This window comes from Pongo pygmaeus, chromosome X (assembly GCF_028885625.2).
Source record: "Pongo pygmaeus isolate AG05252 chromosome X, NHGRI_mPonPyg2-v2.0_pri, whole genome shotgun sequence".
NCBI lineage: Eukaryota > Metazoa > Chordata > Mammalia > Primates > Hominidae > Pongo > Pongo pygmaeus.
In genome coordinates, this window is record NC_072396.2 from 44,996,057 (window position 1) to 45,009,191 (window position 13,135).

The 13,135-nt window shown below is 42.1% G+C and overlaps 1 protein-coding gene across 1 annotated transcript in view; it reads right to left on the reverse strand.

Annotated features, from left to right (window-relative positions):
- Window positions 1–5,739, reverse strand: part of EFHC2 (EF-hand domain containing 2) — a 202,366-nt gene extending 196,627 nt beyond the window's left edge. The window contains exons 1-2 of the mRNA XM_063660208.1: window positions 5,717–5,739; window positions 5,442–5,575 (exon numbers count right to left, since the gene is read on the reverse strand). Coding sequence (XP_063516278.1) covers window positions 5,442–5,483 — 42 coding nt within the window. The 5' untranslated portion in view covers window positions 5,484–5,575; window positions 5,717–5,739. The remainder of the gene's footprint in view (window positions 1–5,441; window positions 5,576–5,716) is intronic.
- Window positions 5,740–13,135: the final 7,396 nt, after the last annotated feature.

The window sequence follows — 13,135 nt, forward strand, 5'->3', positions numbered from 1 at the left end:
GGTTAATTTCATGTTACACGAAATTTACCTCAAAAAATTTAAGAACATATATTGAGAAAGGCTGACAAGGCTCTTTGAAGGGTGAGAGACAAGATCTGACCTTGAAAGAAGCTGAAGATCTAAATTTAAATAAGAATTGCCCAGTCTGGACAATATAGTGAGACCGCATCTCTACAAATAATAATTTTAAAAATTAGCTGGGTATGGTGGTGCATGCCTGTAGTCCTAGCTACTGTGGCAACAGACGTGGGAGGATGTCTTGAGCCCGGGAGGTTGAGGCTGCGTGCAGTGAACTGTGAGCTGTGATCCTGCCGCTGCACCCCAGCCTGGGAGAAAGAGCAAGACCCTATCGCAAAAAAAAAAAAAAAAAAAAAAAGATGGAGGTGACTCGAATGAGAGTGTTTTTCAAACACTGATTGCACAACCACAGTAACAGGCATATTTTAGTGCAGGCCAGGTCACATACATACACAAGCACACACAGGAAGGACAAAAAAGTCCGTGAAACACTTAACTCTTCTCAAGGATAATACACTCTAATTCTTTATTCTACCCCACTCTCTTCTTTTTCTTTCTTGTTTCCTTTTCCAAAAAAAAAAAAAAAAAGCTGGTCATGATTCATTAAATTCTTATTTTTTTTTTATTGCTGCAAATTCATATATGTTTTCTTTCTTCTTAAGGAGGACTTTGCTTCACTACAAATTAGATGATGGGCTATTTACAGCAAACCCTCCTAAGATGGTGGCAAGGTAGCTTCATTAAAAGCAGAAAGAGCGGCCAGGCGCTGTGGCTCACGCCTGTAATCCCAGCACTTTGGGAGGCTGAGGCGGGTGGATCACCTGAGGTCAGGAGTTCGAGACCAGCCTGATCAACATGGTAAAACCTCAATTCTACTAAAAATACAAAAATTAGCCAGGCGTGGTGGCACACACCTGTAATCCCAGCTACTCAGGAGGCTGAGGCAGGAGAATCGATTGAACCTGGGAGGCAGAGGTTGCAGTGAGCCGAGATGGCGCCACTGCACTCCAGCCTGGGTGACAGAGCAAGACTCCATCTCCAAAAGAAAAAAGAAGCAGAAAGAGTGAGCTCCTCATCATTCATTAGAGACACTCAGGATCAGGATGGGCCACACAACCATCTGTCCAAAATACTGCAGAAAGGATTTTTGGCTTTGGCTGGAAATGTCCCTTTTAATTTTAATATTTTCAATTTTGATAATATGCCCAAGATTCTCTTGCTCAATACAAGTTCAGCATGGAAATTGTTGGAAAAAAGATACAGTGTATCTAGAATTCAGTTGTGATGTTTCCCTAAGGTTTTCAACTCATATCAAAATAATTTTAATGTCATCAGAGGTACAAATGTTCATATTTTAGAAGGCACAATACTTCTTGTATTTCAGAGAGAGAAATACAGGTTGCATATCACCTAGCTGTGGACAGAAATCAATCTATTGCTTTTGACTGACCACTGGCAGCTAAGTAAGGGGCACATAAGTTCCTTTTCAATTCTATGGAAAAGCAATAAAAGTTAGCTGTGTTATAATTTTAAATCCAAACAGCCAAGTAATTATGCTATCTACAGGAGGCCAAGGTTTTTCACTTGGTAATTTAATTCAGCAAGCGGGGGATGGGGGGAAGGAGAAGATTAAAAGGCCAGATATGGCTTTACTGACTTTCTAACCATTCTATGCCAGAGAACATCCAATCTTTTAACTAAGTACAAGTTTTTAAAATATTAATTTGTGGGCAACACACAGTACATTTAGTACCAAGGCTAGTGTAACAATTTTTTAAATGCAGTCACCTAATTTTGGCACATACTAGGATACTCAATAAATAAATACTGATTTGTTGAATGACAGTCCAAGGTACTGTCATTCTCTAGTACACACGCACGTACACATATGCGCGCACACACTCCCATTGTTCTCAGGCATAAAATAAATACATGTTTTAAATATTCATGAGTCTAGAAATAGACCCACACGTAGATGGATGCTTGAGTTTTGACAAAGTGGCTCTGCAGAGACATGGAGAAAGAGTCATCTTTTCCAAAAATTATTCATCAAAAACATCATTAAGAGAGGGAAAAGGCCAATCACAGACAAGAAGATATCCAAAATTTATATAGAACTTCTACAAATCACTAAGAAATAGGCAGACAACCCAGTAAACATTAGACAAGAGATAAGTAGGTACTACGCAAAAAAGTAGTGACCAATAAATGGTCATACAAATAAAGCCAGGCACGGTGGTTCACGCCTGTAATCCCAGCACTTTGGGAGGCTGAGGCGGGCGGATCACCTGAGGTCAGGAATTCAAGACCAGCCTGGCCAACATGGTGAAACCCCGTCTCTACTAAAAATTAAAAAAAAAAAATTAGCCAGGCATGATGGCGCATGCCTGTAATTCCAGCTACTCAGGAGGCTGAGGCAGGAGAATCGCTTGAAGCCGGGAGGTGGAGGTTGCAGTGAGCCAAGATTGCACCACTGCACTCCAGCCTGGGCAACAGAGCAAGACTCCGTCTAAAAAAAAAAGTAGTGACCAATAAACGGTCATACAAATGACCAACAAATGTGTAAAACATGCTCAATTTCATTAGGAATCAGGAAGTACAGATTATAACTACAAAGAGTTGCTATACCCACCAACCAAAATATCTAAAATTTAAAAGACTAACAATACCAAGTGTTAGAAAGAATGTGGAGCAACAGGAACATAAAATGCTGGTGGGAATTTAAGTAGTATAATCACTTTGACAGCATCTACTAAAGCTGAACATATGAATACTGTATGATCTAGCAATCCTACCAAAAGACATGAACAAAAATAGTCACAGTAAAACTATTCTTAACAACCCCAAACAAGCCAAATATTTATCAAGAGTAAAATGTATATATAAATGATGTGAAAATCATACAATGCAATACTAAGAGTAATAAAAATGTACAAAACTACCTCTATAGACAGCCACATGGACAAATCTAACGAACATACTGTTGAGCTAAAAAAGCCAGTCACAAAAGAATAAACACCAAACATTTCCATTGATAAAAGGTTCAAAGGCAAGCAAAACCTAATTATAGTGATAGGAGCCAGAACAGTGGTTATATCTGGAGAGTAGAGAAGGAGTAATGAACAGAAAGGTTGTAGGTAGAGCTGTCACATAAAATACAAGATGCTCAGTTAAATTTGGTAAACAATACATAATCCTTTCCCATAAACAGGTTCCATGAAGTATTTGAGATGTGTATTTTTATTTGCTAAATCTGGCAACCCCAGTCAAGGGTGGTATTTTTGGAGAACAGGTCATATTTTATTTATTTTTTTTGAGACAGGGTCTGGTTCTGTTGCCCAGGCTGGAGTGCAGTGATGCAATCATGACTCACTGCAGCCTCGACATCCCAGGTTCAAGTGATTCTCCCACCTCAGCCTCCTGAGTAGCTGGGACTACAAGCATGTGCCACCACGCTTGGCTAATTTTTTCAATCTTTTGTAGAGACGAGGTCTTACTATATTGCCCAAGCTGGTCTCGAATTCCTGGGCTCAAGGGATCCTCCCACCTCGGCTTCCCAAAGTGCTGGGATTACAGGCGTAAGCCACTGCACCCAGCCCCCATATTTAATTTCTTGATATTCATTTTGTTATCATCCATTGTGCATCTTTCTGTATATGTGTTGTACTTCATGATCTTAAAAGATTTTTAAAAAGCAAAACTACACGCAGAACCTTGCAGATTTATAAATATTTCATCCATCCACTGTTTTTCCTTCCCATCCTTAATCACTGCACGTGAGAGCTATGATACTTCTGCAGGAGGCAGGCACTGGTAATCAGAGTGTTGCTGGGCAAAAAGCTGTAGGCTTTACTTTCATTTTTTATTAAAATTACTTTTACACAGCATGCTTCTTTACTTCTGGAATCTGTTTTCATGTCCCGTCTCTCAGGGGCCTTTCTTGTTTGCGTGGCTGGCTTAAACTTACCAAAGGGCAATGCTATGCTGGAAGGCCAGCCTCTGCCCATCAACCAAGAAATGCACAAATCAGTGTTCAAAGTTGGACTGACCAGACGTGTAGGGGTCAGAATTCAATGGCGTGAAGCTACAAAGAAAAAACTGGTACTTTAGGGCCAACAACTTAGATACAGACACTGTTTGGAAACCATAAAGCCAAATGCTTCAATCTGCTGCCTGCTTTCTAAAGTTATCAAAGGTTTACACAATTGCCCTGAGTGGCTCCATCTAATTACCTCCCATCTAATTGGGAATTAGCTTCTCCTGCAGACACAGATGGCTGACCCAAGTGAAGAGTAGTAACCAGTGTAAACAAAAGCCTGAATCATTTTCCTGCTGTCGTTTAAATGAGGTGCTATTTATTAGCAAAAGTTATTTCATGCTCAGGGTTTTTTGTGTTGTGTTGCTTTGTTCTGTACGTTCATCTTCTTTTGAAATGAACCCCTCCAGGACAGGCGCAGTGGCTCAGCCTGTAATCCCAGCACTTTGGGAGGCCGAGGCGGGCACATCACTTGAGGTCAGGAGTCCGAGGCCAGCCTGGCCAACATGGTGAAACCCCATCTTTACTAAAAATACAAAAATTAGCCGGGTGTGGTGGCAGGCGCCTGTAATCCCAGCTACTCGGGAGGCTGAGGCAGGAGAATCGCTTGAACCTGGGAGGTGGAGGTTGCAGTGAGCCGAGATCGGGCCACTGCACTCCAGCCTGGGCGACAGAGCAAGACTCCGTCTCAAAAAAAAAAAAAAAAAAAGAAAGAAAGAAAGAAAGAAATGAACCCCTCCCAATTACAAATAGAGAAAAAAAAAATCCCTCCAAGTTTGGGTGCCTGTCTCTATAAAGTTTGGGAGTAAACTTTATAGGCTGATAGAATTCTTATCTGCCACCCACCCGTCTTGATAAGTGCCAGATTTCTTCGATTTGATAATTGAAACGGTATCTTTTTTTCACACAGGATACTGGGGATAATAATGATTAGGCTTCTGGGCTGTGGAGACAAGGTTGCTTGAAAGAAACCCAGCTTCACCACTGAGACTGTGTAGCTCTGTGCCTCAGTTTCCTCAATAGTAACTGGGAATAAAAACTACCTAATTCAAAGGGCTGTTGGGACACTGGATGCCGCATAAGGTGATTAAAGCACAGCGCCTGGCACACATTAAACCCGTAATGGTTATCGTCACTACTATTCGTTACCTTTGAGGGTCCTGCCACCTATAAGGACTCTCTATATATGTTTCTAAATTAGGAAAAACATTCAGAAGCAGTTGGAGAGATGGGAGAAGCAGCCTATAAAGTTTGGTCCAAGTTGCCACCAACCCAGGGCAGCAGCTTGGGGCCTCCAGGAGAGTCCCCGGAGGTGGCCACGCCACGACCCTGCCTGGACCCCAGACTCCAGCCGGGAGCTGTGACCTCGGACGCCCTTCCTACTCACGTTGCGGTTAAAGCTGTTGCCCGGCAGCAGAGGCAGGGCCATGGCGCTCAGTGTCCGAAAATCGAGGGTCCCAGAAGAGACGGCCCGGCAGGCAGCGGCCGCTTGTCGGCCGCGTTGTTTGGCCCCCACGTTGCCTGGAGACGGGAAGCGGCGTCACGGAGGGAGGAGGGGAGGGGGGTTGGTGAGAAGGATCGTGGGGGGCGGGGGACACCTCCGCGGCGCGTACCTCCTCCCCAGCCCCAGTTCCCCTCCACCCGCTTCATCCCCGCACACACTCAGCCAGGTCCTGGTCTCCTGAGGAGTCTTCTCTCTGCACACGCAGTGTGCACACACAAAGATTGACTGTTCCCTGCCCCCGCCGCTTTCTGGTTTAACCCCCTTATAGAACTCAAAGCCTTTCTTGTACTTTCTTGCTTTTCCAATTCTTGTCGCCAACAGTTTTTTGCTATGTGGTTCAAACACACAGCAAAGTACAGAAAATAATATGACGCCCGTGTGCTCACTGAGATATTACACAAGTCGATATTTTCCTATGTTGCATAGACATCAGCTTTTATTTTGTAGTTAAAACGTTCAAGATGAATCTAAAGCCACATATACCCCTAACGAAAACGCGTTGTAATGGTAACCACCGCCTTCAGTTTTTCTTCTGGATATTTTTATATTTGTTGTTTGTTTTTGTTTTGAGACAAGGTCTCACTATGTTGCCCAGGCCGATCTCGAACTCCTGGGCTCAAGCAGCCCTCCCGCCTCTGCCTCCCAAAGTGCTGGGACTACAGGTATGAGCCACCGTGTCCGGCCCATTTTTGTATTTGAACTAAACGTTTGTAAGGCCAAATCAGGGGTGGCCAGGGGCGGAGTCAGGTGTCACAAATCGCAACCCCTGTCACTCCATCGTACACCCCAAGATAGCCGGGCCAGGAACCTCCTCTCCCGACACCTACGTCTAATCCCTCCCTGAAGCCCTAAAGATTGGACTCGATGCTCTCTCAGTCACCACCTCGTCTATTTCAGCTGCGATCCCATTGTTTCTTGCCTGGTTTTCTTCTTTAAAAAGAAAAACAAACACACACAAAAGACTAACTGATCTTGCCTCCAGAGCCGTCGTTTTTATAATTCATGGTGCAGCTGTTACTCTTCTGCTTCAATAATCTAGCCTTCCCGCCGCCTTCAGAAGGTGGCGAAACTCCTTATAGCCTGGTCTAAGGAGCTTTTGTCAGAGGGCACCTACCAATGCCCTCCATCCCTTTCTTTGCCCCCTCCTCCATCTACTCCAGCTCTGAGAAACCACTGGCAGTTTCTAAATCAGGCTCTGCGGTTTCTCCTCTTGGGGCTTTTGCAAATAACACTATCGTCTAGAAATATCCTTCCTTCCTATCTTTCACCTAAGTAACCCCTTCTTGTCTTTCAGGACTTGATTCAGCGTGGGAGTGGGGCATAGAAGGTATTGCCGTTTCTTCAATATATTCTTTCACCTTCTTCCTGCCACCTCCATCTATATTTGGTGTCTATTCTGATCGTGGCTTTCATCCTACTACATTGTAATTACCTGTTTACTTGACATTTCTTTAAATGCCCCCAAATTCCTCCAGGGCAGGGACTGTATCTCCTTTTTTATTCATCAACAATATCCATTGTTTCTGTGTTTATAAATTTTACACTCTAAATTTCTGCTACTTGCTTTTTTTGCCTGATTCTGTTATTGAGGCCAGGCGCGGTGGCTCATGCCTGTAATCCCAGCACTTTGGGAGCCTGAGGCAAGGCGGATCAAGAGGTCAGGAGGTCGAGACCAGCCTGACCAACATAGTGAAACCCCGTTTCTACTAAAAATATTAGTAGAATATTAATATTCTATTGGGAGGCTGAGGCAGGAGAATCGTTTGAACCAGGGAGGCTGAAGTTGCAGTAAGCTGAGATTGCTCCACTGCACTCCAGCCTGGGCAACACAGCAAGACTCTGTCTTGAAAATAATAATAATAATAAAATTCTGTTATTGAGATTTCTACACATTGACACATGTAGTGTTCATTAATTTAAAATGCATTGTATGATTATACCACAAATTGTTTAACTATCTGCTCTCATCCATTGATGACAATTAGATTGTTTCCAATTTTCCACTAGTTACCAACAGTGCTGCAGTGAGCGACTCTGCCTGTTCCTTTGGCAATGATCTAGGGCACATACTGAAAGATGGAATTACATACGTATCTGAGTGCATGCCTTCAGCTTTACTAGATCTTGCTAGATGATCTCCAGATAGATAAACCAATTAAGAAAGTCCCCTTCCCCGTTCATCCTTTCAACAATAGGTATTACCAAATTATATAATTTTGGATAATCATCTGAATAAGTGTGAATGGTATACTATTGTTATTTTAATTTGTTTCTCCCTAATTCCTAGTGCAGTTGGTCATGTTTTCCCATGCTTGTTACTTTCTCCTGTGACTCAGCTATTCATATGCTTTGCAGATTTTTCTCTTCGGTCATTTGTAGTTTTTTTTTTTAGATAGAGAGACAGATAGATAGATAGATATAGAGATATTCTGGATACTAATCCAAGGCATAGCAAATATTTTCTCATTGTCGTTTGTCTTTTAACTTCACTTATATAGAGTTCTTTATTGTACATAAATTTGTTATTTTACTTTACTCAAATATATCATTCTTTCAGTTATGGTTGGTGGGTTTTTTTGATTTATTTTACTTTTTATTTTTTGAGACGGAATCTCACTCTGTCACCTAGACTGGAGTACAATGATGTGATCTAGGCTCACAGCAACCTCCACCTCCTGGATTCAAGTGATTCTCCTGCCTCAGCCTCCTGAGTAGCTGGGATTACAGGCATGCGCCACCACACCTGGCTAATTTTTGTATTTTTAGTAGAGACGGGGTTTCACCTTGTTGGCCAGGCTGGTCTCGAACTCTTGGCCTCAAGTGATCTGCCCACCTTGGCCTCCCAAAGTGCTGGGATTGCAGGCATGAGCCACTGCACCTGGCCTGTTTGGTGTTTTGTATGTGAATTCAAAAATCTTATACTACTCCAAAAGAACAGTTATTCTCCTACATGTTCTTGCAAACATTTTCAAAATTCCCTGTTGCTTTTTAAATTGAAATAATTTCAAGCTAGTAAAAAGTTGCAAGAACAGTCCAAATAACTCTCATTTATCCTTTCCTCAGATTCCCCAATTGTTTTATATTTTACCACATTCATTTTGTCATTCTCCCCATATATAGTTTTTTACATTTTAGAGTAAGTTGCAGATATCATGCCCCTTGACTCCTAAATACTTCAGTGTGTATTTCCTAAGAATAAGGACAGTCTCTTATATAACTGAAGTACAATAATCAAAATCAGAAATTTAATATTAATACAATACTGTTTTCTTTTTTCTGAGACAAGGTCTCACAATGTTGCCCAGGCTAGAGTGCAGTGGCATGATCATGGCTCACTGCAGCCTCCACCTCCTGAGCTCAAGTGATCCTCCCACCTCAGCCTCCCAAGTAGTTGGGACTATAGGCATGTGCCACCATGCCCAGCTATTTTAATTTGTTTTATTTTTTGTAGACATGGGGTCTCATTATGTTGCCCAGCCTGGCCTCGAACTCCTGACTTCAAGCAATCCACCCATCTCGGCCTTATAATACTATTTTCTAATCTAAAATACGTGTTCAAATTTTGCAATTGTACCAATAATGTCCTTTTTTTTTTGGAGACAGGGTCTTGCTGTATCACCCAGGTGCAATCATGGCTCACCGCAGTCTCTACCTCTTGGGCTCAAGCGATCCTCCCACCTCAGCCTCCCTAGTAGTTGGGAATACAGGCACACACCACCATGCCCGGCTAATTTTTTTTTTCTTTGTTGAGACAAGGGTCTCACTATGTTGCTCAGGCTGGTCTCAAACTACTGGCTCCAAGCAATCTTCCTGCCTTGGCCTTCCAAAGTGCTGGGATTACAGGCATGAGCCACCACATCTGGCCTATAATGTCCTTTTTTAGCAAAAAGAAAAATAATTTGTTTTGACCCAGAATCTGATGCAACATCACACATGGCGTTTGATTGTCACGTCTCTTGGTTGTCATGTCTCTTTATTCTCCTTTAATTGGGAACAGTTCTTCCATCTTTCTTCGTCTCTTATGACCTTGATATTTTTGAAAAGGATAGGCCATGGCTAGGCGTAGTGGCTCAACGCCTGCAATCCCAGCACTTCGGGAGGCCGAGGAGGGCGGATCACTTGAGGCCAGGACTTCGAGACTAGCCTGGCCAACATGGCGAAACACCATCTCTACTAAAATACAAAAATTAGCCGGGCATGGTGGCAGGTGCCTTTAATCCCAGCTACTCAAGAGGCTGAGGCAGGAGAATCGCTTAAACCTGGGAGGCACAGGTTGCAGTGAGCCAAGATCACGCCATTGCACTCCAGCCTGGGCGGCAGAGTGAGACTCCGTCTCAAAAAAAAACAAAAAAAGAAAAAGAAAAGGATAGGCCAGATATTTGGTAGAATGTTCTTCAATTTAGGTGTGACTGTTGTTTCCTCATGAGGAGATTCAGTTTATGGCTTTTGGACAAGAACATCACAGGAGGACTGTTGTGTCCTTCTACTTCAACAAAGGAACAGGCACATAATGTGCATTTTACCATCAATGATGAGGTTCACTTTGATCACTGGGCTAAGGTGAAGTGTGCCAAGTTTCTGTCTACAGATAGAAAGATGAAGATATAGATATACAGAGAAATAGATATATTAAAAGTCATGAGTTTATACTAATACCTCCAATTCCAATCAACATAATAGAGTCCCTGCTGGTATTCCCCTTTCTGCACTGGTGACGCTCTGCTCAAGCTGTAAGAAATCTCATTCCCATTATCCTCAAAATATAGTTGGCCCTTGAACAACACAGGTTTGAACTGCATTGGTCCACTTATACGCAGACTTTTAAAATTATTCGTGGGGCAGACAGCCCTTTCTCTGCTGTGCTGACTATTGCAACCTTGCCGTGTAAAAATAAAATAAAATAAAAATAAAATATTGGTGAGAAGCAAAACCCACATATACAGAGAGCTGACTTTTGTATACATAGGTTCTGCAAGGCCAACCATGGCACTTGAGTGTTCAAGGATTTTGGTGTACTAGGGGGTCCTGGAACCAATCCCCCGTGTACACCAAGGGACAACTGTATTTACTTACTTGCTCTATACTACAAGACCCTGAAAGCAGCCTCAGAACACCTAACTCATATCTTTGTAAAACAAGAGACAAATCTAGTAACTAGAGTTCAATATTTGCTTGCAGTGTTTTTCTTTGGTCTTAATGTACAGAGTCAAAATATTAGGCTCAAAAATTACTTAGGCTTTTGCCCCCCTCCCTGTTTAGAATGCTTATGTTATTCATTTACAAAACAGTTTGGTTTGTTCATGCCTATTCATATTCCACATTATGTCTTTTTTTTTTTTTTTCTTGAAACAGAGTCTTGCTCTGTCGCCAGGCTGGAGTGCAGTGGCGCAATCTCGGCTCCCTGCAACATCCACCCCCAAGGTTCAGGCAATTCTCCTGCCTCAGCCTCCCAAGTAGCTGGGACTACAGGCGCCCACCACCAAGCCCAGATAATTTTTGTATTTTTAGTAGAGACGGGGTTTCACCATGTTGGCCAGGATGGTCTCGATCTCTTGACTTCATGATCCGCCTGCCTCAGCCTCCCAAAGTGTTGGGATTGCAGGAGTGAGCCACCGCACCCGACCTATTTCTTCTTTGTCTTATTTTGTATAAATGTGTTTCTCCCTTTGTAGTTTGATTAATTTAGCTAGTGGTTTACATGTTTTCTTACTTTTTTCAAAGAACCAGAATTTTTATTTATTAATTTGACCCACTGTTTTCTATTCTTAACCTTTACTATTTTTCTGCTTTTACTTTTATTGTTTTCTTCCTTGTGCTTTCTTTTGACTCATTTGTTATTCTTTTTCTCACTTTTTAAGCTGATATTGTAAGATTAAATAATTCAAACTTAAAGCTGTTGGAACTTTAAATTACCCTGAGCCTTGAGAGGATTCTAACTATGCAACCTGGGTCACAAGGCATGCAGCTGCAACTTCTGCCTTTTTTTCTCTTTTTCCTGTAAATAATTAAGACCAAATAGCTCCAGAGATAAGAACCCCTGACTCAAGTCACTACTCCTCCTCATAGAGTAATAAAGTAATCTTGGTTGGAATGTAACAATCTGTAACCAATCAAATCACTGTGGCGCATGTGCACTGGTCTTGCATGGAAAATGTAATCCTGCTGGATCATCTCTGTCTCTGCCTATGTAATTTAAACTTTAACTTCTCCATTTTAAAACCACTGACCCTATTCGTTTGGAGTCTGTGCTTTCCCAGTGGCCATCCTCAAGTTTTGTGCTTGGATAACTTCTACACTTAATCACATTTTCTGAAACTTTCTCTCTCTCTCTTTTTTTTTTTTTTTTTTTTTTTGAGACAGGGTCTTGCTCTATCGCCCAGACCAGAGTGCAGTGGCACCATTTCTGCTCACTGTAACCTCCACCTTCCGGGTTCAAGCAATTCTCCTGCCTCAGCCTCCTGAGTAGCTGGGATTACAGGCGCCTGTCAACAAGCCCAGCTAATTTTTGTGTTTTTAGCAGAGACAGGGTTTCACCATATTGGCCAGGCTGGTCTCGAACTCCTGAACTCAAGTGATCCACCCGCCTCAGCCTCCCAAAGTGCTGGAATTACAGGTGTAAGCCACTGCACCCAGCCTGAATACCATTATTTAAGGTTGACAATATAATTCACTCATTTTCATCCTTTTTTTTATTGATATAAGTGTTTACAGCTATAAATTTTCATATCATCTCTAAACGTATCCAATATCCTGATACGTAGCGTTGTCATTACTTGCTTTTTGTTGTTGTTGTTTATTTGTTTGCTTTTTAGATATTCTGTGACTTTGGCTTGTATTTTCCCTTTCACCCAAGAGTTGTTTAATAGAAAATGTTAACAGTTTCTAGTTAGAAAAGATTTGGGGGGGAGGCTTTTATTTTGTTCTTAGTTTTATTGCACTTTGATAAGAATTGTTTTAATATTTCTTTTCTTTCCTTCTTTCTTTCTTTTTTTTTTTTTGAGATGGAGTCTCGCTTTGTCGCCCAGGCTGGAGTGCAGTGGCGAGATCTCGGCTGACTGGAAGCTCCGCCTCCCGGGTTCAAGCGATTCTCCCACCTCAGCCCCCCGAGTAGCTGGGACTACAGGCGCACACCAACATGCCCAGCTAAATTTTTTTGTATTTTTAGTAGAGATGGGGTTTCACCATATTGGCCAGGTTGATCTCAAACTACTGACCTCAGGTGATCCCCTCACCTCAGCCTCCCAAGTGCTGGGATTACAGGTGTGAGCCACCACACCCGGCCCTTAATATTTCTATTGTGCAGAATTTATTGACGCTTTATTTGTGATCTAATATTTGATCAATTTTTGTAACTATCGCATATGCAGTTGAGAGGGAAGGTGTATTCTCTACTATTAGATTCTAAAGTTCAGTATACATCAATAAATCTATTTTATTGACTATGCTGTTAACTTTATATCCTTACTTATATTTCTACCATTTGTTTTGCTCTGAGTGGTGTATTATACTCTCCTACTAGCCGAGTGTTTCTATCTGTATCTCCTTTCAGCTGTAGTTTCTGCATTTTAAAGATGGCT